The 25,013-nt window shown below is 37.7% G+C and overlaps 1 protein-coding gene across 10 annotated transcripts in view; it reads right to left on the reverse strand.

Moving 5' to 3' along the window:
- Positions 1 to 25,013, reverse strand: part of Sntg1 (syntrophin gamma 1) — a 741,147-nt gene that overhangs the window by 403,477 nt on the left and 312,657 nt on the right. For all 10 annotated transcript variants that reach the window (XM_028855148.2, XM_028855136.2, XM_028855144.2 and 7 more), the window contains one exon: positions 7,015 to 7,068. In XM_028855148.2, the coding sequence (XP_028710981.1) occupies positions 7,015 to 7,041 (27 nt within the window). In that variant the 5' untranslated portion in view covers positions 7,042 to 7,068. The remainder of the gene's footprint in view (positions 1 to 7,014; positions 7,069 to 25,013) is intronic.

Raw genomic sequence — 25,013 nt, forward strand, 5'->3', positions numbered from 1 at the left:
ATGAATTACTTGAGTTCTTGTTATCTACAGAAGTTAGAAGAAAGTATGAATACCCCAGTTCTTTGACAAAATAAACAAGATAGACATATCCTTATGAAAATAAACTAAAATGCAGAGAGAGAATATCCAAATTAACAAAATCAGTAACAAAATGGGGGACAGAGCAATTGATACCAAGTGAATACAGAGGCTCTGTAGGGCATACTTTAAAAACCTACATTCACCAAATTGGAAAACCTAAAAGAAACGGATATGTTTTTTGATAAATAGCACTTACCAAGTTAAATCAAGTTCATTTAAGCAATTTAAAGGAACCCATTACCCCAATTTTAAAAACACTCATTACATGTTTCCAAACCATAAAAGCCTAAGATAAGTTGGTTTAAGTATAAAATTCTACCAGACTTTCAAAGAACAGTTAACATTAATACTTCTAAATTTATTCTACAACATAAAAACAGAAGAGAAATTACACAATTCATTTTATGAAGCCACAGTTACCCTCATCACATACCATAGAAAGGCCCCAAAAAGAAAGAGTATTACAGATAGTTTCCCTTGTGAAAATATATGCAAAAATACTCAATAAAATAATTGCAAACCAAATCTCAGAACACATCAAATAGAACATTGTAACTGAAAGTTTTTTTTTTTTTTTTTTTTTTTGTGTGTGTGTGTGTGTGTGTGTGTGTGTGTGTGTGTGTGTGTGTGTCCCTGCCTACTGGCAGTCTGGACAGATCTCTCCCACGTGTGTCCCCCAAGTAAACACACAGAGACTTATATTACTTATGAACTGTATGGTTGTGGCAGGTTTCTTGCCATCTAGTTCTTTTATCTTAAATTAACCAATTTCTATTCATCTATAAGTTCCCACATGGCTTGTGGCTTACCAGTACTTTATATCTTACTTCTCGTGGCCACGGCAGCTGGCAGTGTCTCCTGACTTAGCCTTCCCCTTCCCAGATTTCTCCTCCCTGCTTATCGTGCCTATACTATATTTCCTGCTGGGCTACTGGCCAATCAGTATTTTATTTATCAATCAATCAGAGCAACACATTCACAGCATAAAGAAAGACATCCCAGCAGAACATCTACCATGATCAAGTAGATTTCATCCCAAAAATTCAGGGATAGATCAATACACAAAAATCAGTCAATGTATCCATTATATAAATAAACTAAAAGGAAAAACCATATGATTGTTTATAAAGGATAAAAAGGTCTCTGTAAAAATTCAATACCTCATCATGATAAAAGTTCTGGAGAGATTAAGGATATGTGGGATATACATAAACATAATAAAGACAAGCCCATAGCCAACATGTAATTAAATGGAGAAAAACTCAAAGCAACTCCACTAAAGTCAGGAATGAGGCTTGGTTTCTACTCTCTACACTTCTCCAATGAAGTATTTGAAGTCTTAGCAAGAACAATAAGAAAACTGAAAGAGACAATGGGAATATAATTTGTAAAGAAAGACATCAACATATTTTTGTACATGATATGATTGTTCACATAAGTGATTCTAAAAACTTCACTAGGGAACTATTACAACATTTAAACACTTTCAACTCACAAAATAACAGTAGATCCCCCCACCCCTTTATATAAACATGACAAACAGTCCAAGAAAGAAATCAGAGGAATAACACTTTCACAATAGCCTCAAATAATATGTAATATTTTGAGGTAACCTTGACCAATCAAGTGAGGTATGTGCATGGCAAAATCTTCAAGAATTTGAATAAAGAATTTGAAAAAGATTAATAAAAAGATTTCTCATGCTCGGTAATCTATAGTATTAATATAGCAAAGACAGCCATCCTACTAAAGGCAATCTTCAGATTCAAGGTAATCAGCATCAAATTTCTAATACAGTTCATAACAATCTTGAAATGACAATTCTCAGATTCATATGGAAACACAAAAAATGCCAGGATAACTAAAACTATCACAAACAACAGCCTGAGTTATCATCACCCAATTTTTTAAAAGTTGTACTACAAAGCTATGGTAAGAAAAACAGCCGGGCAGTGGTGGCACACACCTTTAATCCCAGCACTTGGGAGGCAGAGCCACACGGATCTTTGTGAGTTCAAGGCCAGCCTAGTCTACAGAGTGAGATCCAGGAAAGGTGCGAACCTACACAGAGAAACCCTGTCTAGAAAAAAAAAAGTAAAACACCATAGCACTAGTACAAAAGTAGACATGGTGTCCAGTGAAATTTAGCTGAAGGCACAGATATAAGTCTAGATACCTATGAACATCTAATTTTTTTTATAAAGAAACCAGAAATACACTCTGCAAAAAAAGAGCATTTTCAACAAATGGTGCTGCTCAACTGCATGTCTGCATGTGGAAGAACACAAATAGATCCAGACTTATTACCCTGTACAAACCTCAACTCCAAATGGGCCTCAACATAAAAACAGATACATTGAAAATAATAGAAGAGGATGTTAGGAATAGCTTTGTATGTATTGACACAGGGGAAAGCTTTCTGAACAGAACTCTGCAAGCTCAGGCACCAAGATCAACAATTAATAAATGGGACCTCATGAAACTGAAAAGCTTGTGTAAGGCAAAGGACACTATACTTAGGACAAATCAATAGCCTATAGAATGGGAGAATGTTGTTACTAGTACTACCTCTGATAGAGGTCTATTATCTAAAATATATAAAGAATTCATGAATTTAGATATTAAAACATCAAATAATACAATAAATGGTGTATAGATGTTAACAGAGAAGTCTCAAAACAGGAAATTCAAATGGTTGTGAAATACTTAAAGAAATGCTCAACATCCATTACCTTACCCATCATGGGAATGTAAATTAAAACTACATTAAGAGTCTATCTTGTACCTGTCAAAATGTCAAGAAGTGGAACAAAAAAACCCACTTATCCATTGCTGGTCAGAGTGCAAACTTATACAGACAGTATGGAAATCAATATAGTTGTTCTTCAGAAATTTTTGAATTGATCTCCCTTAAGATACACTTGTACCACTCTTAGATGCTCACCCAAAGGATGCTTCATCCTATCTCAGAGATACTTGCTAAATCATGTTCATTTCTGATTTATTCATAATAGTCAGGAATTGTTAAAATATAGATATTCCTCAAGAGATGAATGGATAAAGAAAATATGGTCCATTTATGAAAAGTATTATTACTCAGCTTTTTAAAATAGGGTCAGAGGAACATCCTGAAATTTTCAGGTAAATGGATGGAACTAGTAAAAAAAAAAATATCCTGAGTGAGGTAAGCTTGAGCTATAAACATAAATTTAATATATATGGATATTAAACATTAAGTAAATAACCAATCTATAATATATAGACCCAGAAAGGTTTAGTATAGAGAAAGAGACTATGGAGGGATTCATGGTCTCTATGTGAGGGGAAAATAGTTTTTATGGGTGGATGGTTCAGAGACAAGATGGAAATGATAAGATGGGGAATGTGAGAAAGATGGGATTGAATGAAAGAATGTAGAAAGGGAGGTTGGAAATGAGGGGCACTTGAAAGATGGTATGAAATGTAGTGGAGTTGAAAGTTTCTAAAATATTTAAAAGCTAGTCTAATGATGTCTCCTAATAATGAGTGAGACAGAGTCTCAACTGGCCTTCTTATGTACTGCATTGCATTCAATTGAGTTTTTGGCTAAGGGTGTCTCATGGAAATCCTCAGACAGCAATCATTGTTGCCAAGACAACGGGTTGCTGTGGGATGGTCTATATGTCAAATTGTTCTGATTGGTCAATAAATAAAACACTGATTGGTCAGTGGCCAGGCAGGAAGTAGGTGGCCAGGCAGGAAGTAGGTGGGACAAGGAGAGAGGAGAATTCTGGGAAGCAGAAGGCTGAGGCAGAGAGACACTGCCAGCTGCTGCCATGACCAGCAACATGTGAAGATGCCGGTAAGCCACCAGCTACGTGGCAAGGTATAGATGTATGGAAATGGATTAATTTAAGTTATAAGAACAGTGAGCAAGAAGCCTGCCACGGCCATACAGTTTGTATGCAATATAAGTCTCTGTGTTTACTTGGTTGGGTCTGAGCGGCTGTGGGACTGGCGGGTGACAAAGATTTGTCCTGACTATGGGCAAGGCAGGAAAACTCTAGCTACAATGGGTGGCATTCTGCTGAGGACAACAGACTCACAAAGTCATTGTAATTGGAAAAATTGAACATCTTTATTATGGGAAGGTACTCTGCAGCCTACCAAAGGAGAAACATAAACACCAACAGGTTGTGTTTTGCCTGCAAGTTATGCTACAGCAATGGTGGTCCAGAAGTTAAAGGAGTAGCCAACTAATGTCTGATTTGACATAGGGACCACACCACAGGATGGAACACACACAAACAGTGTTTGAGAAACCAGGAACCAGAGACTAGAGAGCTCAGCAACCTGGTATAGATCAGAACACTACTTGATTTAAAAAAAAAAAATCATTAACATCTAATAATATTCTGCTATAATCACAAATTAGTGCCTTATTCAGATATCGTCAGAGAAGTTTCCTCTTTAGCAGACAGGAACAGAAGCAAAGACTCACAGTTGGACATTAGACAGAGACAGAGACAGAAATGTACTTGGAACACACCGTCCTAAATGTGTCTCCTTTGAATCCCTCCCCCCTGAGTTTAGGGAACCTTATGGAAGAGATTAGATACACTGAAAGAGTCAAAGGTGGAGGACAACATTAGAAAAACAGGCCTTTTAAATCAACTGAGCAAGTGTAAGGTGAACTCACAGGGACTGAAGCAGCAATCACAGGCCTTATGTGGGTCTGCACCTAGTCCTCTTCCTATGTATTTTAGCTTTGTATTTTTATGAGAGTTCTGAGTATGTGAGCAAGTAGGTCTCTGATTCTTTTGACTGTTCTTGGGATTATGTTCCTTCTATTGAGTTGCTTGGTCAGGCCTCAGTGTAATGGTTTTTGGTTTATCGCATATTTTATTTTGTCATGTTTGGTTGTTATCTCTTAGAAATCTATTCATTCCTAATGATAGACAAAAAGTGATTGGATTAGAGAAGAGGGGATGTCGGGAAGTACTGAGAGGAATCAAGGAAGGATAAACTGTAATCAGGAGATATGATAAGAATAGAATCTATTTTCAATTTAAAAACTAAAATAAGAAAATCATAGAATGTGATATATATCTTTTTCAATACTACTTCAATAAGTAAAATTTATGACATGGAGTTATTGAGTTGAAAACTTGAATAAACCATACACTTTGACCTTAGAGTTTTCTCTGACTCAAATTAAACTTGTTTGTAAAGCATTTTAGGCAAATGTCTATATTTAATTGGAAATGTCAGAGGGCAAATATATTTATAATCTATCATCCTATTTTCATTTTTGAAAATAAAACAAAACACAAAGATTTCATAATAAAAACAATTTATCATTTTCAGAAAAACCTCATGTATATTTTACTTTTAGCCATCTGTCAGAACTTTATCAACCAGGCACATTTACAATTCCTTTGTAGGACAATAAGGAATTGCTTTCCACAGTCTCATGCAAGAGATTACAATGCATTCCATTTCAAATCTAAAGTAAATAAGAGGTAAAGAATTTTACTTTCTGTTTGTTTTTAGCACTAACATGGATACTGAGTTGTAATTGTTCTTGTTTTCAGTGGGGCTCTCTTTGTAAAATAAAATACTTAAAATTTTAGATAAATGCAAAATATTTTATCTATGAATATTTGTATTTTTTTCCTGAGAATTTTTATAAAATAATAGTGCTTTACTGAATCATAGAAAGAAAAAAGAGACAGTCTTTTATACTAAGATACAGCATTATATTCCTTAAGGCCCAAGTCCATGCATTATAGAAGTACACACTTGATAGAACTCTCATACCCTGAAAAGAATATGCATCATTTTAACTCATACCAAGTTTAAGGGCAGTGCTGCACAGAATTCTAATTGCATAAAAAGCTTACGTAGGATTAAGACCACAAAATCTCAAAGTATTAGTAATGATAGAAGCACAAATACTTTTTAAGTTAGAATTGTTTATGTGCCAACAGAACCTTTTAATATCTTCCTTCTGTGCCATCATGTAATGCATAGCTTATAGAAAAGAACAGTTCAGTCATGCTGCCATGCTCTAAGATTAAAGGCCTCTCAAGTGATCTTGGTTCTCTTTATCTTTCTTCCTTCCTTCCTTCCTTCCTTCCTTCCTTCCTTCCTTCCTTCCTTCCTTTCTTTCCTTCCTTCCTTCTTTCTTTCTTTTTTGCCTTCCTTCCTTTCTTTCTTCCTTCCTTCCTTCCTTCCTTTCTTTCTTTCTTTCTTTCTTTCTTTCTTTCTTTCTTTCTTTCTTTCTTTCTTTCTTTCTTTCTTTCTTTCTTTCTTTCTTTCTTTCCCCCTCTCTCTCCCTCTCTCCTCGCTCTCCCTTCCTTCCTTCCTTCCTTCCTTCCTTCCTTCCTTCCTTCCTTTCTTCCTTCCTTCCTTTCTTTCTTTCTTTTTTGGGGTTGTGGTTTTTATTTTTTGAAACATGTTATTTTCTGCATAGCCTTGCCTCTCCTGGAACTTGAGATGTAGACCAGCCTGACCTGGAACTCACAGAGATCTGCCTGCCTCTGCCTCCCAATTGCTGAGATTAAAGGTAAAAAAGGCATGTGCCACCACCTCCCAGCTTTGGCCTTGGTTTTCTTTTTTTTTTTTGTTTTTTGTTTTTTTTTTTTTTTTGGTTTTTCAAGACAGGGTTTCTCTGTGTAGATTTGCACCTTTTCTGGAACTCACTTGGTAGCCCAGGCTGGCCTCGAACTCACAGAGATTCGCCTGGCTCTGCCTCCCGAGTGCTGGGATTAAAGGTGTGCGCCACCACTGCCCAGCCTTGACCTTGGTTTTCTACCTTTAAGGAATAAAATGTACTTTGGTGGAAATGAGCCCTTCATTCCTTCTCTAGGAAAAGTGGTGTTTCATGTTCATAAAGTCCAGCCAGTTGTTTCCTGGTTACAATCTGTAACAAGCAGAAAATCTTTGGCCTACCTCCTCACACGTAGTTCTGAAATCCATGTGCTGTGGTACTGTGAAGGATGTGGTCTGTAAAGAAAGAAAGAGTGAGTTATTCATAGGCAGCATGGAGGTCAATACAGAAAATAGCACAAGAAACCAAAGTACTGCTGTGAGAAAACAGCATTGATATCCAGCTATAAACAACAAAACAATAGGAAAAAGAAGACATTAAAAATATTCACCTCAACTTTTGTTAAAGTATGAACAACTCCCAATAATGCAGTATAATGGAGAAAATTCCAATCCTAATTGGGCATGTTATTACCTTCTTTTCTCAGTTGTATCATTTGTTTTGGAATCTCAGGTTTTGAGAGGGAGAACTTCAAAAATGTAAATAAATATTGCCTTTCATCTGCTTATCTCTTGAATGAAAAGCTAATTAATCTTACTCTTTGTAATTGAAATGCTATATGCATGAATAATTCTCTCAGAAACTTAAATTTTTATTCAGAAACAGTATGAGGCAATAAAGAAAGTTATTCACCATTTGCATAATGATAATATAATTGAAAATAAAAATTTCCAACAAATATTTTCACATAGAGATGACTATATAGCTAAGTGATGAAGATAGATTTAAGTGGATATAATGATTTTAAACTTTTAGCATTCTGTTTACAATATATGTTGACCCTAAGAAAGGTAAGCATTGAAAAAAAAAACAACAACAACAACAAAAGAAAGGATCTCTATACAATAAAACAAGACAGTGTCCAGCTTAGCATAATAATTACACAGAGAACACTTTAGGGAAAATGTATAATTTTCAAATAGAAAGTTCTCTGCTACTCAAAATGTACTGTCTTTGAAATAATAAAGCCCTTCTTCCTGTGTCACAGTGTGTTATATGACATCAAGGAACACTTGATTAAGTAAGTGCAGAAAACTGTGCCTTCACTGTCATTGATTGCTTGGCTCCCACATAATTGAAACTGGCCATTTCCAGTAAAAAAACTAAATATTTTGTGGAACTTATAAACAATACAGAATATGTTTTCTGGATTGTCAACCTAATTTTACTTTTACTGAAGTACATAAGATGACTTGTTGCCATGCACTTACACAACAACAAATCATTAGCCATTAAAAGGCAGCCTTATGAAAAAAAGGTTTTCCTTTCTACAAAAGTAAGAAAACTGGTATTACTTATAAAAAACAGAAGGAGAAGCACACAGACCTGAGTTCAATAGTTCAATACATTATACACATGTGAAGAAAAAGGCAAAGTAGATCTCTAGCATGCACTAGCAAGCCAGTCCAGCCAAATCAGTAAGCTCTAATTTCAGATTGGGACCATGTCTTAAAAAATAAGATAGAGAGTAATTGAGAAAATAACCTGGCATTGACCTCTAGCCTACAGACATACATATAAAGAAGTGCAAGTGCACAAAAACAAACATGAACACCATAATACATAAATAAAAATGAGATGTTAAAATTAATCCTTTACTACTAATAATTGATGATTGATACAGACATGAAGATATTAAGCAATAATATACACCAAACCTCATATTTAGTTTCTTATACTGAATATAACTTAAGCATATGCAACTTAAGACATGTTATTTCATAACAATGTCATACATTTAAACAGTATCTCTACCTATTTGACTTTACTGTTTTATCATATCTTGCTTTTTATATTATTTAAAACAATCTTTAAGTTTAAAAAGTTTAAATATAGTTTGATCATATTCTTCTTCTCTATACAAATCTAAATACTTTTTATTCCCTAATCGTCCAACTTCAAGTTCTTTCTCAAAAAAAAAAAGCCAAATATAAAAACAAAACCCCCAAACCAAGAAAAAACAAAATAAAACCACACCAAAAAATAAGAAATAAACAAACAAAACAAGACACCAAACTTTGAGTGACCAAATAAGAGCACACACAGGAGCACAAACACACACACACAAACACATACACACATACATACACACACAAAAAAACAAAACAAACAAACAAACAAAAAAAAGGGACATGTTTGGTGTATGTTGATCCTGATGATGAGGCCTGTCTTAGCGTGGTTGATATCCCTGTATAATTATATTGATGAAAATTGCTTTTCTCTCTCCCAGCAGGTATAAATTATAGTTCATTCATTAAACTTTCCCTAGTGGCTAAGATTTCATTATCTCATCCATTTATATATGTTCGTATGTTTATATATATATATATGATATATATATCACAATCATTTCCAAGTTGGACAAAACAATAGAAGGAAAGATCACAAGAGAAGTCACAAGAATCAGAGACCCACTCATTTTCACACTCAGGAATCTCATAAAAATACTAAACTGGAAGCTCTAATATATACTCAGAAGACCTGGTGCAGACCCATGCAGGCTCTGTGCCTGCTGTCAGTCTTGGTAAGTTTTGCATGTGGTGACTTAGAGCAGTGGTCCTTAACCTGTGGGCCAAGGCCCCTTTGGGGATTTGAATGACCCTTTCAAAAGATCACCTAAAACCATTGGAAAACACAGATTCACAAAATAGGATTCACAAAAGCAGAAAAATTACAGTGATGAAGTAGCAACAAAAGTAATTTTATGGTTGGGGGTCACTACAACCTGAGGAATGTATTAAAGTTTTGAAGCATTAGGAAGGTTGAGAAATAGTGATGTAGAGGGTCTTATTTTCTTGATATCCTCCTTCAATTCTGGCTCATACAATCTCTTCACTTCTTTTTCTGTGGAGTTCCCTGAGCTCTGAGGGTAGGGATTTGTTGGAGACATCAGATTTATAGCTGAGTGTTCCAATATCTCTCACTCTCTGCATCATGTCTGGATATGGGTCTCTATATTTCTATCCATCTGCTGCAGAAGGTTGCACCTCTAATCATAGGAGAACAAAGCACTAATCTGTGCGTATAGGAGAATATCACTAGGAATCATTTAGTCAGTAGCTTTTTTCATTTTTTACACAAATATTACTTGGTAGTGCCTTAAGTCCCTGAACTATCTAGTCTCTAGTCCTTGATCATCCAAACAATGTTAAGTATGGGTTTGATTTCATGGAGTGGGCCTTAAGTATAACCAGTTATTGCTGCTTGTTCCCACAAGCTCTGTGCCACAATAGCCCTAGCATAACTTGGAGTAAGGACACCATTGTAGATGAAGATTTTGAGACTGGCTAGGTGTTTACATTTCTTTTTTGATAGTGTGCATTGTACCTTCCTATACTTAAGATGCTGAAACATAGAGGTTAAGATCTATATAGGCACCAACTTGATATCAGTTGAGGAATTGGTGTGGTGAGGTTAGCTGTGGCCTGTTCTGTTTCTCTGATATTTCAACTTTCACCCCAACACCTGGCTCTGGGTTTGTTTTTATTAACAAGACCCTTTAAGATTTGTGCTACATCTGGCACCCAATGTTTGTGGTATGAATTCACAAAAAAGCCACTTGCCTGTAGCCTTGCAGGCCCCAGCTCAGACCCAAGCTACCTTCAGCCAGTTGTGGTGGCACACGCTGGTAGGATTTACTGAAGGAGGCAGAGGAAGGAGGATCCCAAGTTTGAATCTGGCCTAGAAGGCTTGCTAAGGTGAAGCTTCAGCCTGGGCTGAGCCAAAAACGGTGCCTGTGGAACAATGGAAGCAGCATCTGCTGCTCTGAGTTGCTGGCTCCTTCTCATCATGTTGGTGACTGCGGTGATGCTGCTACCTGTGATGAAGGGTTTACTACTGCTGGTTCAGAGAAGAATTGCCAGGCCCATTGTGTTACAAGGAAGCACTGACAAAGGTCAGTTTGGAAAAGTTTGGCAAGACAAATGGTGGGGAGAACTAGCTGTGAAGATATTGTCTTCTAGGGAAGAATGTTCATGGCTCTGAGAGACACACATTTATCAGACTGTGATTACTCCAAACCACAGAGGTGGCACAAAGGAAAAAAATTCTGTAGGGAGACATGAACATGCCTAACAGCAACTTTGAAATCTTCAAGAGAATTACAGGAGCCCACAACAATGATTCCACATGGACTATGGTAAAACCATTAAGCTAATTAACACCACAGAAAGATCGGCTTTGGACTAGAAACTGCTCAGGACAATTTCAAGATGGCTAGCTGAGATGATCCAGATTCACAGACAACTCAAGCAAGGACTTGAGACAAGCCCTACATTTTCTTATTATGCAGAGACTGCACAACAAATGATACAGTTACCTCTCCCAAGATTTGACAATAACACAAAAATTTTCTTTTCAGGATTCCCTAAAGATGTCTTCACCCCCAGAAAGCAGGAAGTAATTTTAAGAAAATGATGCCCATATTCCCAAGAGATTGGGGGTGGGGGTTGGTCATTCAGTGGCTTATGGATAATTGTTATGGTTTATGAAGTTTGGTTACAAGGTGTTAATTGTTAATGGTAAAAAACAAAAGCTAAACAAAGGAGATTCGATACAGGGTTCTCATTTAAAAAAAGAAGAAAAAGAAAAAAGAGGATGTAGAAAAGGGCAGATCATTGAATCAACTCTGAAAAAAAAGGGAAGATAAAAAGGAACTTCATGTTTTAAATAGGGTAAGTAATGAAAATTTTTTTGTCTGAATTGGTCAAATGTTAATAGACTGGACATTGTTAATATATATAATGGAGTTTTTTCTGAATCTGTCAAATATTAATGGACTAGACATTATTAATGTAATTCTTGACTGTATATATTGTATATACTTATTGGATATATTTTTTCTTGTATTAGTTATAAGTTTTTTTTTAATTTTAGACAAAAAGGGAATGTGGTGATATTGTGTTCCCCAATATATTGTGCACCATAATAAACATATCTGGGATCAGAGAACAGAACAGCCACTAGATAGATATAGAGGCCAGAAAACATTGACACACATACCTTTAATCCTAGCATTCTGGAGGCAGAGATCTGTCTGGATCTCTGAGTTCAAAGCCACACTGCAAACAGCCAGGCATGGTGACACATGCCTTTAATCCCAGGAAGTGATGGCAAGAAGCAGAAAGGTATATAAGTTGTGAAAACCAGGGACTAGAGCCCTGGTTAAGCTTTTAGGCTTTTGAGCAGCTGTACAGCTCAGATCCATTCAGATAAGGACACAGACACTTCCAGTTTGAGAAAACCAGATCAGCTGAGGAATTGGCGAGATGAGGTTAGCTGTGGCCTGTTCTTTTTCTCTGATCTTTCAGCGTTCACCCCAGTACCTGGCTCCAGATTTGTTTTTATTAATAAGACCTTTTAAGATTTGTGCTACAGATATCTCCATGTTCAATGTAGACATTGTTGTCTTTAGCAATGGGACATTACCGAAAGTTCCTGGAGAACAACTATTGTCTTGCCAATAGCATGTGTTGCTTGGGGATTCCCATGGGGCCATTTGGCCAACATTTCAGTTAGATGCAACCCAATTCTGGTACCAGAAGTCTTGTTTGGTGACAAGAGATGGTCAGTTGGGATTTTATTTCCTCCATTATTTGGCAGTTTCATTTAGATTACCTTCATATATAAATGTGTATATATATATATATATACATGTATATATACATGTATATATATATATATATATACATTTCTACTATATTAGATTTTCATACTACCCCTCAAAGGGCCATTAATTTTAGCTGTCTCTCTCTCTATTTCTTTCCTAAACATGACCTCCCCCCAATTTGATCCCCCTATTCCTGCTTCTCCTTACACCCATTCTGTCATTTTAATTTCTGTTTTTGAAGATATATCTGTACCTCCAGTCCCTTATTCTATACCTACCCTCTTTGGTTCTATGGATTGTCACTTGGTTATCACTGAATTGGCAGCTAATATCCCCATGCAAATGAATACATATGATATTTATCTTTGGGTTTGGGTTACCTCACCCTGAATGATTTTTTTCTAATTCCATTCATTAGCCTGAAATTTTCATGTCATTTTTTTAATGCTTGAGTAATATTCAATTGTCTAAGTATATCGATGTAGATGTAACCAACTGTCTTATTAAAATAAGAAACACAGAACCAGTGTAAAAGAAAAAGCTGAGAGGTCAGAGCTCAGAGCTAAAAATCTTACCTCCTGCAGTGCTCTGACCTCTCAGCTTTCTCTTTTACATTGGTTCTGTGTTTCTTATTTTAATAAGATGGTTGGTTACATCTATATATCACATTTTCTTTATCCACTCGTAAGTTTAGTGACATCTACATTGTTGTCAGTTTCTGTCTATTATGAAGAGAACAGCAATGAACATAGTTGAGCAAGTTCTCTGAGGTAGAATGAAGCATCCTTTGTGTATATATAGTCTTAAGAGCACTATAGCTGGATATTGAGGTAGATCAAATCCCATCTTCCTGAGAAACAACCACACTTATTTCCATAGTTGGGGGAGGAGTTTGCCCTCCCACCAGCAATGCATGGCTGTTCCTCTTACTTTATATCCTACTCAGCAATAGCTGTTAGTTGTCCTTTTAATCTTAAGCATTCTGGCAGGTATAAGATCAAATATCCAAGTATGTTTTATATACAGTTCACTGATAGCTAAGGATGTTTAAGTATTTCTTAGCCATTTGAGGCCCCTCCTTTGATAATTCTGTTTAGTTCTGTGCTCTATTTACAAACTGGGTTATTTGTTTACTTGTTATCTAGTTTGTTTAGTTCTTTATATCTATTGGATATGGAATTGCTAAAAAACATTTCTCATTTTGTAGGCTACTGCTTTGTCTTAATGATAGTGTCCATTGTTTTACAGATGCTTTTCAGTTTCATAGGGTATCATTTATTAATGGTTGATCTTAGTGCATGAGCTTGCAGAGTTCTGTTCAGAAAATCTTCTGTGTCATTACATTCAAAGCCCTTTCTCTTCTTTTAGGTTCAATGTATCTGGTTTTATGTTGAGGTCCATTTGGACTTGAGTTTTGTGCAGGTTGAAAAGTCTGGACCCATTTGCATTCTTCTACATGCAGTTTAAGTATCACAATTCATTGAAGATGTCTTTTTTCTAGTGTGCATTTCTGGCTTCTTTTTCAAAAACAAGATATTCATAAGCATCTGGACTTATGTCTGGGTTTTCAGTTCAATTCTGCTGGACATGTCTGTTTATGTACCAATACTGTGGTGTTTTTATTAATATATCATTGTAGCACAACTTTAAAAATGGAATAGTGATAACTCAAGCACTTATTCTTTTGTTTAGGATTGTTTTACCTATTCTGGATTTTTGCTGCATGTGTGTGTGTGTTTCCATGTGAAGCTGAGAGTTGTCATTTCAAGATCTGTGAAGAACTGTATCAGAATTTTTATGCTGATTTCTTTGAATTTGTAGATAACTTTTGGTAGCATATCCATGTTTATTCTTTTACTGTTACTGATGCTGAGTGTGGGAACTTTCAAACTTCTGATATCTTCTACATTTTTTCTTTAGTCTCTTGAAGTTTTAATCATACATGTCTTATATTTACTTGGTTGAAGTTACCCCCATGATAATCTGTATTGTTAAAGGCTATTATGAAAAGTGTTGTTTCCTTGATTTCTTTCTCAGATTATTTATTATTTGTTTATAGGAGGACTATTTATTTTTGTGAGTTCATTTTGCATCAGCTACTTCACCAAAAGTGTTTATCAGATATAGAGATTTCCCAGTGGAATTTTTAGCGTCGCTTATGTATGCTATCATATCATTTGCAAATAAAGATATTTTGAGTTCTTATTTTTCAACTTGTATCCATTTATCTCCTACAGTTGTCTTATTGACTTCAAGTACTATAGTGAATACATATAGAAAGAATGTACAGTTTTGTCTTGTTATTGATTTTAGTGAAATTGCTCTGAGTTTCTTTTCATTTAAAATGATATTGTCTGTGGGCTTACTATAAACTGCTTTTAGTGTTTAGATATTAGAGTTGAAAGTTTTCTTGTGCTCGCCCATCACCAAGGTCCTAGAGCCATTTATAAAAATTCCTGTATCCTGCCTGGTTCTGCAATCAATGAGACCCAGATAAACACACAGAAGCTTATATTATTTTTAAACAATGGCCATGGCAGGATTTTTTCTAGCTATTACTTACATCATAAATTAACCCATTTCTATAAATCTATACTTAGCCACATGGCTGTGGCTTGCCAGTACTTTTATATCTTGCTTCTCCTGATGGTGGCTAGCAGAGTCTCTCAGTTCTGTCTTTCTCCTTCCTCTCTCTCTAGTTGGAATGTTTCATTTAACCTTATTCTGACTCATCATTGGCCAAACAGCTTTATTCATCAACCAATCAGAGCAACACATATTCACAGCATACAGAATGACATCACCCATAATTTACCCTTTTCTTTCCTTTCAAAAGGAAGTATTTAACATCAACATAGTAAAATTACATATAACAAAAACAGTTATCAAGCAAGACCAAAAGTTACAATATCTAGTCTATTTGTATTTGGAAAAAATTAAAGATAATATTTTATCTATCATATTTTTGTGATTCTAAATTTTCATATCTAATTTATCTTTTATTATAACCAAGGAAAATTATAATTATAATTATCTAGTCTTCACCTTCATCAAAGACCCTAGAAAGATATAATATTACTCAAGTAAACAGGAAGAACATTGTAAGCAACTTCCAAAAATCTAGAATGACAGAGACAGCTGACTGCCTAGACAATGCAATATACGTCTGTAACGTTGGGGCATCCATCTTCAGCCCATAGGCCTAGAGTCTCTTCAGTCACTTTTCTCTGTGTCCTGTTGAATGTCTGGCAGTTTCTTCTGAGAAGCAGGAACCTGAAGAACCATCTCATCTTGCAAAGCTCAGTGGTCATTTTTCTATGGGTCCTATATGTCTACTTTATATAACATCTTGTCAAGTGGTCCAGGCAAGAACAATTTTTTGCCCAAAATGGCTATTTTTGCCAAAAAGAAGATAAACTGCATACAGAATGTTTTTGATGCCCATCTTCCACTTTGAAATAAATTGGTGCTTCTAGGAGTAGACATGTCTCATTGTCCGGAAAGTCTAAGTTTTTGAAACATTTTAAATGCTATAATCTGTTGGTCTTTGAAGTGTTTGAAGATTACCTATCTAATTTAAATATATCTATGTATACCTAAAATCTTAACTAACATGACTATAAGTTTGATTATCATGGATGACTGATTATTAATCTGTATTTTTAATTATACATTACAATTTCAAATGAGCTGTACAACCAAAATACCTTAAACCAGAGTAGAAATATACATATAGTATAACAAAATTAACTTTAAATTTGTATCATAAGCTAAAATCCATAGCAATGTAAAACATTTTACACAGATTGTTACTCTTTATCCTATCATATCTATATCCCCTTTTTTTTCTTTTAGAAAGATATTGACTTTGACCAATAACAATTTTCTAACCAATCTCTAACAAAGACAAATATCTCTAATCTATGTTTTGGGAATGTGGGCATTCCTGCTGATAGGGTGTGCTGGTAGTCTTATGGGGATCCTGAGAATATTTGAGATAATGTTCAAGTCCTGGGAAGACTGGTTATAATCTTTGTTGATATGTACCCTCTGTTAAAGTTCAGGATTGAGCAAATCTGATTCATCTTAACCTAGAACAAATCCATAGATTCTTACTTCCTGTGGAAACAAAGCAGAGTCTCCTTTCCAAAGCAACATATACTTTTATCCAAATTTTGAAGTCAAGATACCTTTAAAATATACATATTGGTTTAACTCAGCAGCTTTGACACAAATGTCTTTCTGCAGTTAAAAATCCCAAAGACAACACAATCCAGATCCCCTGTGTAATATCTATCTTTACATGGCTTCTTTTTTTATATTACTTTAACTGTCTCCTTCAAGACTTTATTTTTTAAAACTTTCTATTTCTTTATATAACTGTCTATATTCCTTTTCCTCTCTCTTCCAAGCCTATGTACATTTTTACACACATGGTAAACTGCTTAGTGTTTATTTCATGTGAATCTGTCTTATTGTGAACCTATTGCTTTACACTGCAGTAGCTAGTACTGAAGTGACAGCCTTGACTGCTAACTCCACCCACCTCAGCTTGCCAATATGTTGGAGGTATGTTTACCACAAGCTCTGGGGGAGCCATGCTCACCACTAGACTGTGGAAAGCAGTTGGTCTATGCCTCTATCTAGCAGCATGTAGCTCCAAAACCTCTTCATTTTAGAGAACTTTTTAAATTTTTTTATTAAAACAGTTTATTCATTTTATAGACCAAATACAAGTCCCCCTCTCATCACACCTTCTCCTCCCTCTGCAGCCTTCCCCCATCCCACCCCAAATCCGCTCCTCCAAAAGGGTAAGGCCTCTCATGGGGAGTCAGGAAAGCCTGGTATTTTCACTTAATAAACGGCCAAGACCCTACTCTCTGAATCAAGGTTGCATAAGGAATCCTATCATAGGCAACAGGCTCCATAAAGTCAGTTCATGCACCAGGGATAGATCCTGTTCCCACTGCCAGGGGCCCCACAAACAGACCAAGCTATACAACTGTGTCCCATATGCAGAGGGTCTAGTCCAGTCCCATGCAGGTTCCACAGTAGACAGTCTAAAGTTCATGAGTTTCTACAAGCTTGGATCAGATGTCTCTGTATATTTCCCCACTATGACCTTGAACCCGCCCCCCATTGCTCATATAAACCCTCTTCCCTTTCTTTGATTGGACTACTGGATCTTGGCCTGTTGCTTGCTTGTGGATATCTGCATCTGTTCCCATCTGTTACTAGATGAAGGTTCTATGATGACAATTAGGGTATTCACCAATCTGGCCAGTTCAGACACCCTTTCTACTATTATTAGTAGTCTAATCTGGGGGAGTCCTTGTGGGTTCCTGGGAATTTCCCTAGCACCCTTTATGCCATATCTCCATCTATCAAGATATCCCTTTCATTACTCTCCAGCTTCTTCTCTCCACCAGCTTGACCATATAATTCCCACATGTTATCATCCCCCATTCCTTCCCCTATCCCCTCCATCTCCAGTTTACTCATTAAGATCTCATCAGTTTTCCCTTTCCAAGGCAATCCACATATCCTCTTAGGGTCCCCCTTGTTTCCTAGCTTTTATGGAGCTGTAGGTTGTAGTCTGATTATCCTTTGCTTTACATTTAGTATCCCCTTATGAGTGAGTACACACATGTTTGTCTTTCTGAGCCTGGATTACCTCACTCAGGATGACATTTTCTAGTTTAGTCCATTCACCTGAAATTTTCATGATGCCATCGGTTTTTACAGCTGAGTAATAATCTATTGTGTGTATGTACCACATTTTCTTTATCCATTCTTCTGTTGAGGGCCATCTAGGTTGTTTCCACTTTCTGGCTGATATGAATAATGTTGCTATGAACATAGTTGAGCAAGTTTCCTTGTGGTATGATTGAATATTCTTTGGGTATATACCCAAGAGTGGTATCATTGGGTCTTGAGGTAGATTGATTCCCAATTTTCTGACAAGTCACCATACTAATTTCCAAAGTGGCTGTACAAGTTTGCACTCCCACCAAGAGTGGAAGAGTATTGCCCTTGCCCCACATCCCCTCCAACATAAGCTGTCATCAGTGTTTTTGATCTTAGCCATTCTTACAGTTGTAAGGTGGTATCTCAGGTAATTTTGATTTACATTTCTCTGATGACTAAGGAAGTTGAGCAATTCCTTAAATGTCTTTCGGCCATTTGAGATTCTTCTGTTGTGAATTCTCTATTTAGATTTGTAGTCCATTTTTTAATTGCATTGTTTGGTATTTTGATGTCTAGCTTCTTGAGCTTTTTATTTGTTTTAGGTATCAGCCCTCTGTCAGATGTGGGGTTGGTAAAGTTCTTCCTCTGTAGGTTGTCATTTTGTCTTATTTACTGTGCCCTTTGACTTATAGAAGCTTCTCAGCTTTAGGAGGTCCCATTAATTAATTGCTGTTCTCAGGGTCTGTGCTACTGGTCTTATATGTTGAAAGTGGTCTGCTGTGCCAATGTGTTCTATGCTCCTTCCAACTTTCTCTTCTACCAGGTTCTCTGTAGCTGGATTTATGTTGAGGTCTTTGATTCACTAGGACTTGAGTTTTGTGCATGCTGATAGATATGGATCTATTTGGAGTCTTATACATGTTGACATCCAGTTATGCCAGAACCATTTGTTGAAGATGCTTTCTTTTTTTGTTTTTAACCTCGGAGCTGAGGACTGAACCCAGGGCCTTGCACTTGCTAGGCAAGCATCCTATCACTGAGCTAAATCCCCAACCCTGAAGATGCTTTCTTTTTCCATTGTTTATTTTTGGCTTCTTTGTCAAAAATCAGATGTTCATAGGTGTATGAATGAACATCAGGGTCTTCAATTCATTTCCACTGGTCCACATGTCAGTTTTTATGCCAGTACCAAGCTGTTTTTATTAATCAGTAATAAGCCTGAGCTAATGGTGGAGCATTTATATATAAGCCTTTGTGTATTTACTTGAGGGATGTGAGTGAGACAGATTTGTCTTGAGTGCCAGCTGGCCAGGACATAGGAAAACTCCAGCTACATGTTGGAAGAATTTTAAAGAGTGCTTTTATTTTCTTGGGTGTTATAGGTTTAGTTAAATTGTTTATCTGGTCTTGATTTAATTTGGGTATGTGGTATGCCTATCTATAAAATCATCCATTTATTTTAGATTTTCCAATTTTATGGAGCAAGGTTTTTGAAGTATGACCTGTTGATTCTCTGGATTTTTCCATTGTCTGTTGTTATGTCTACCTTTTTATTTCTAATTTTGCTAATTTGGATTTTTCTTTCTCTGACTTTTAGTTAATTTGGATATGGATTTCTCTATCTTGTTGATTTTCTTTCTTTTTTTTTTGTTTGTTTTTTGAGACAGGGTTTCTCTGTGTAGCTTTGCACCTTTCCTGGAACTCACTTGGTAGCCCAGGCTGGCCTCGAACTCACAGAGATCCGCCTGGCTCTGCCTCCTGAGTGCTGGGATGAAAGGCGTGTGCCACCACCGCCCAGCTCTTGTTGATTTTCTTAAAGAATCAACTCTTGTCTCATTGTTTTTTTGTACTATCCTCATTGTTTCTATTTTTTTATTTCAACCCTCAACTTGATTATTTCTTGGCATCCACTTCTCTTGGATGAGTTAGATTCTTTTTCTTCTAGAGCTTTCAGGTGTGCTGTTAAGTCACCAGTGTGAGATTTCTCCAACCATTTTATGTAGGCATTTATAGCCATGCACTTTCCTCTTGATACTGCTTTCAGAGTTTCCCATAAGTTTGGGTATCTTGTACATTTACATTCATTAAAATATAGGAAGTGCTGACAGTGTTTGTGTCTCAGGGAGCTCTTGGTTCAATCCTAACTCTTAGTCCAACTGAAGCTGGCAGAGTCTGTGTCTCAGGGAGCAGCTGCTGTCTTGGGACATGGGTGTATCTAGGGGATGGAGTGGGTCTTGTAGATTACAGGATCTGATGGGGTAATGGTGGTGGTCAGGTCTGCTTGCAGGGGCCTTGCCTGCTGGCCTGAAATAGGGGTTGCAATGGTTGGGAGTATGGGAGCATGTGTTTGCTCCTGGGCCAAAGGTCTAGGGTCTAGAGAGACCAGCTGGGAGAATGGTGATTCACCTCTTTTTCCAATAGGAGCTTGTGGAGTCTGTGTCTCAGGGAGCAGCTATGGGTTAGGGGAATGGATGGGTTTGTGGGACATAGTGGGGCTTATAGGTTACAGGGTCCAATGGGGGTGGTGTTGACCATGCCTGCCTTCAGGGGTCTTGACTGCTGGCCTGCAGCTGAGCCTGCAATGGGTGGGGCTCTAGAGAACTCTTCTCATGAAGGGTGTTGGATTTTGTCTAAAGCTTTCTCTGCATCTAAAGATGTAATAATGTAGGTACTTTTTTTTTGGTTTTTTTTAATTACATTTATTGGCTTATGCATGCTGAATAGTTATTCTTGCATCTCTGGGATAAGCTTACTAAATCATGTTGATGATATTTTTTTGTGTATTCTTAGATTTGATTTGCAAGTATTTTTTTTTAAATATTTTTACATGTTCATAAAGGAAATCAGTCAGTAATTCTATTCATTGCATCTTTATGCATTTTGTGTGTCAGGGTAACTAAGACTTCATAAAAAGAATTTACCAGATGTTCCTTCTGTTACTATATTATGCAATAATTTCATAAGTACTGGCATTACTCTTCTTTGAAAATCTGGCAGATTTCTATGCTAAAGCTATCTGGCCCTGGGCTTTTTTTTTTTTGATTGTGAGATTTCTAACTACTGCCAATATACCCAATATAGTGAGGCAGAGAGGGTCCACACACCAGATGAATGGGCTGAGCCTCAAGTAAAAAAAAAAAAAAAAAAAAAAAAAGCAGTGACATGCATAGTAGTGATTTGACCCAGTGGAGCCTGAAAATGGACCCCCAAGATGGCAACTGCTGACATTAGACCCAGGGCCAAATCAAGGAATGCCATAATAACTGGAATGAAAAGCCCGCCAAACAACCCACACATAAATACCTCAGTCCTTTTTTTAATAGTTTGAGAATGCTTGCAAACCTCCCAGAGTCTGTGTCATTGATTCTGTGTCCCAGGGTACCCAGAGAGAACAGCAACATTTGTGTTGCCCAATGTATGTATTGACCTTTTCCTGTGTCTCGCTCTCTGAGTCCTCCTTAACTTTCTCTTTTAGGCATTTTTCTTTCTCTTTTGCTGGCAGTTCTGATGCCCACACCTCAAACTCACTCCAGTGATCTGACTCACCCCCTTTGGCTGTTTTCAGTGATTTGACCCTGTTTCATGGTCTCTATTTTTCCCCTCAATTGGTGAGTATTGGGCTCTCTCTCTCTCTCTCTCTCTCTCTCTCTCTCTCTCTCTCTCTTCATTCCTTTCCCCTTGTTTGTCCTTAGGGCACATCTTGTTTACTTTTTATTTGTCTCAGCATTTCCATATAAGGGTTTGCCCTTAAGGAAAGGGTATCAAGAACTGACTCCCCCTATGGTCTTTTCTCTTTGGAGACACTGTGTGGGCAAGCAGTAGCAGACTAATGAACCATGGAAGACCCTCACAAAGCACTTATACTTGGTACCACACACAAGCCTTTCCTCTCATTCCCAGCCTGAGACCTTGTGAGGGACCTTCCATGACTCTGAACTAACTGTAGTATCTTGCCCAGGGCTGCTCTCTGGGAGAAACTAAAGGGATCTCTGTCTGCTGGGAGGACCCCAACAGTCTTGCAGGTGTGATTGAAGGCATTTAGTCTACTAGTCTATTCTTCAATCTGGTTACATGACTACCAGTTAAAAGCTGATATGGTAGTGGCCAGTCTAGTAAACTCACAGTGAGGCTTCTGGTTATTTATCCACAGGAATCCCTTGCTCCCACCCCAGGATGTGGGAACCTTCCTCTCATGGGACACCAGTTCTCATTAGTTTTGCTGTTCAATTGTCTATTTGTCTTCTCCTATCTCCCCTGCCTGCACCCCTACAGCTGCCCACAGTCCCTACTGTCTTGCCTTGCCTTTTAGGTTTTTAAAGGACCTGTAGTCCCTGCTGCTGTTCAGGGTTTCCATGCAGTGCAGCTCAGTGTACAGCATGACTGGCTGACTGTAGCCCCTGTGCTCGAACACTGGTGGGTGCCCATCCTGGGCCAAGCTCACTTCCCTGCTGTTTGAGTCTTGGGTGGCAGTGGTCCTGCATGGAGCCTCCACCCCCACACCTACTCAGTACAAAGTCTGCAGACACATGCTGTGCCCCTTCCCCCACCCCAGCCTCATTACCCTGTTATGTCAGTGACTTCAGTGCCACCTGGAGGAGAGATGGGGCAGCCCAAGACCCGTGTGCTCCCTCTCAGTTGGTCTCCAAGCATTCCCCAGCTGTGGCAGTGATCAGGAGAGAGAGAGAAAGAGAGCATGTGGATCCTGGGCTACCACAGATTTCTACTCCTGCTGTCAGCCTCCACAAGCACTAAACCCCTAGTGCACCTGAGCACTCCCAGGAGAGCACACTTTTACCTTAACCCCATTCACAGATAATGATTAACTTCCCTTCTTCCACAAAGTAGTCTCAGTTATTAGCACTTAAAGGTCTTTTACAGACTGGAGATATCTGCATCAAACCCCCTCCCCTGGTCAGTTTTGAGGCCAAAACCTCTGCTATAGCTCCCTGGATCTCTCCTGAGAACATCTGGGAGACCTCATTATGGATGAGAGTTCTTTTTTGACCAGGAAAAGGGAGGTTCAAGAAGGGAAGCCCCTTCATGCAGTGTTTATACCCATACTTCTGGACATTATCACCTGTATAAAATCAGGTACCATGGATGATGTTCTTAGAGCTTTTAATTACCACTATAAGACACAGAAAATGAATTCCCTCTCACTTGATTTCCCATCTCCATATGTAGAGCCAGCTTCAGAGGATGAGGACAACCTGCCAAGGAAACCTCCTATACAATCCCCTCTAGCCCCACCTCCAACAGAGAGAATTCTCTATCCTTGAGCAGAACTCCCTTCATCTTATTACCCTGAAGAGTCTCACTGTGACTCCCTTAAGGCAAAGCCCCCTCAGTAATTAAAGCTTTTCCCTCAACCTCTCCTATTATGACTAAATTCTGCCTTAGTACCTGAGCCTATTATGCAAGCCCCAACAATTAAATATCACACTACTGACCTTTTGCCTTTCCAATCAATGTGGGACCTAATGGGGCCAACCAGCCCCGAGTGCATACCCCTTTTATGGACATGTCCTTGATTCATAAAGCCACTAAAGAATCAGGTTCTGACTCATCACATTTTGAACAAGTCTTGTGACAATGGGCAATGCATTTACAAATCTACTATGACTGATATCACTTGATGAAAATAGTACTTAAGCCAGCCATTTTTCTTAATTGGTGGGCAGGCATGCCTAAATATTCAATATAATATTGCTATTTCTCTAGACAAGCTGACCAACAGGGACCAATATGTTAGTTTTATAACTCAAGCCCAAATTGGTCTGCATGCCTATTTTCAGCCATTCTCTGAACTTGCTTGTAAAATCTTGAAATCCTGCACCCCTCAAGATTTGGTTGCATATTTTTGTAATCTTATCCAGCAGCCCAGGGAATTGTTTACTGAATCCTTAGCCCAAGTCAATGAGGCAGTGGTATGGTGATATTTTATTTGTACTGAAATGTGATTTTAATTGTATGTTAATAAATAAAGTTGCCCGGGGGTCAGAGCTATTAGAGTCATAGCAAAAGCTGGGTGTTTGTGGCACACGCCTTTAATCCCAGCACTTGGTAGGCAGAGTTAGGTATATCTCTGTGTGGTCAAGGATACAGCCAGCATTAGAGACACATGCCTTTTATCTCAACACTATTGGGTTTACAACCAATGAGAAGGCAGAACAGAAAGTCTATATAAAGACAAACAGACAGGAATTAGGTCTCTTTTGGAGAGGTCTCTTGGCTGAAGAGGTTAGCTGCAGCAGACAGGTAAGGCTTTTAGCTCTGATCTCTTGGCTTTCTTCTTTGCATTGGTTCTGTGTTTCTTATTTAATAAGATGGTTGGTTACAACTACACAGTGGAGAAATGGGTGGATCCTGACCCAACCAGGGATATGCTCATGAAATAATTAACATGGGAAGGGCTTAATGCCCCTAACCAAAATACAGTAGCAGCAGTGCTTAATGAAGAAATCCATAAAAGGGTGATTACTACTCATGATTTTGACCTTTAGGCAGGGCCCATGGCAGCCCTCACTGCCTCTCAAAATTCAGTATTAGCTTCCAAAGATAGTAATTGTGAGTGTAAGGATTATGTCATTAATTATGTCACTAGCCTGCAATGATGGCGTCCCAGCCTAAAAAGCAGGTGTGCTCTCTCTGTGTTCTCTCTTTCTGTACTCTTTCCTCCTGTATTCTCCCCCTCTGCATTCTCTCTCTCTCTCTCTCTCTCTCTCTCTCTCTCTCTCTCTCTCTGTCTCTCCCACCCTCCCTCCCTTTCTCTCCCAATAAAGCTCAAGAAAGGTAACCATGGCTTATGACTCTTCCATCACCGAT

Source organism: Peromyscus leucopus, chromosome 2 (assembly GCF_004664715.2).
Source record: "Peromyscus leucopus breed LL Stock chromosome 2, UCI_PerLeu_2.1, whole genome shotgun sequence".
Taxonomy (NCBI): domain Eukaryota; kingdom Metazoa; phylum Chordata; class Mammalia; order Rodentia; family Cricetidae; genus Peromyscus; species Peromyscus leucopus.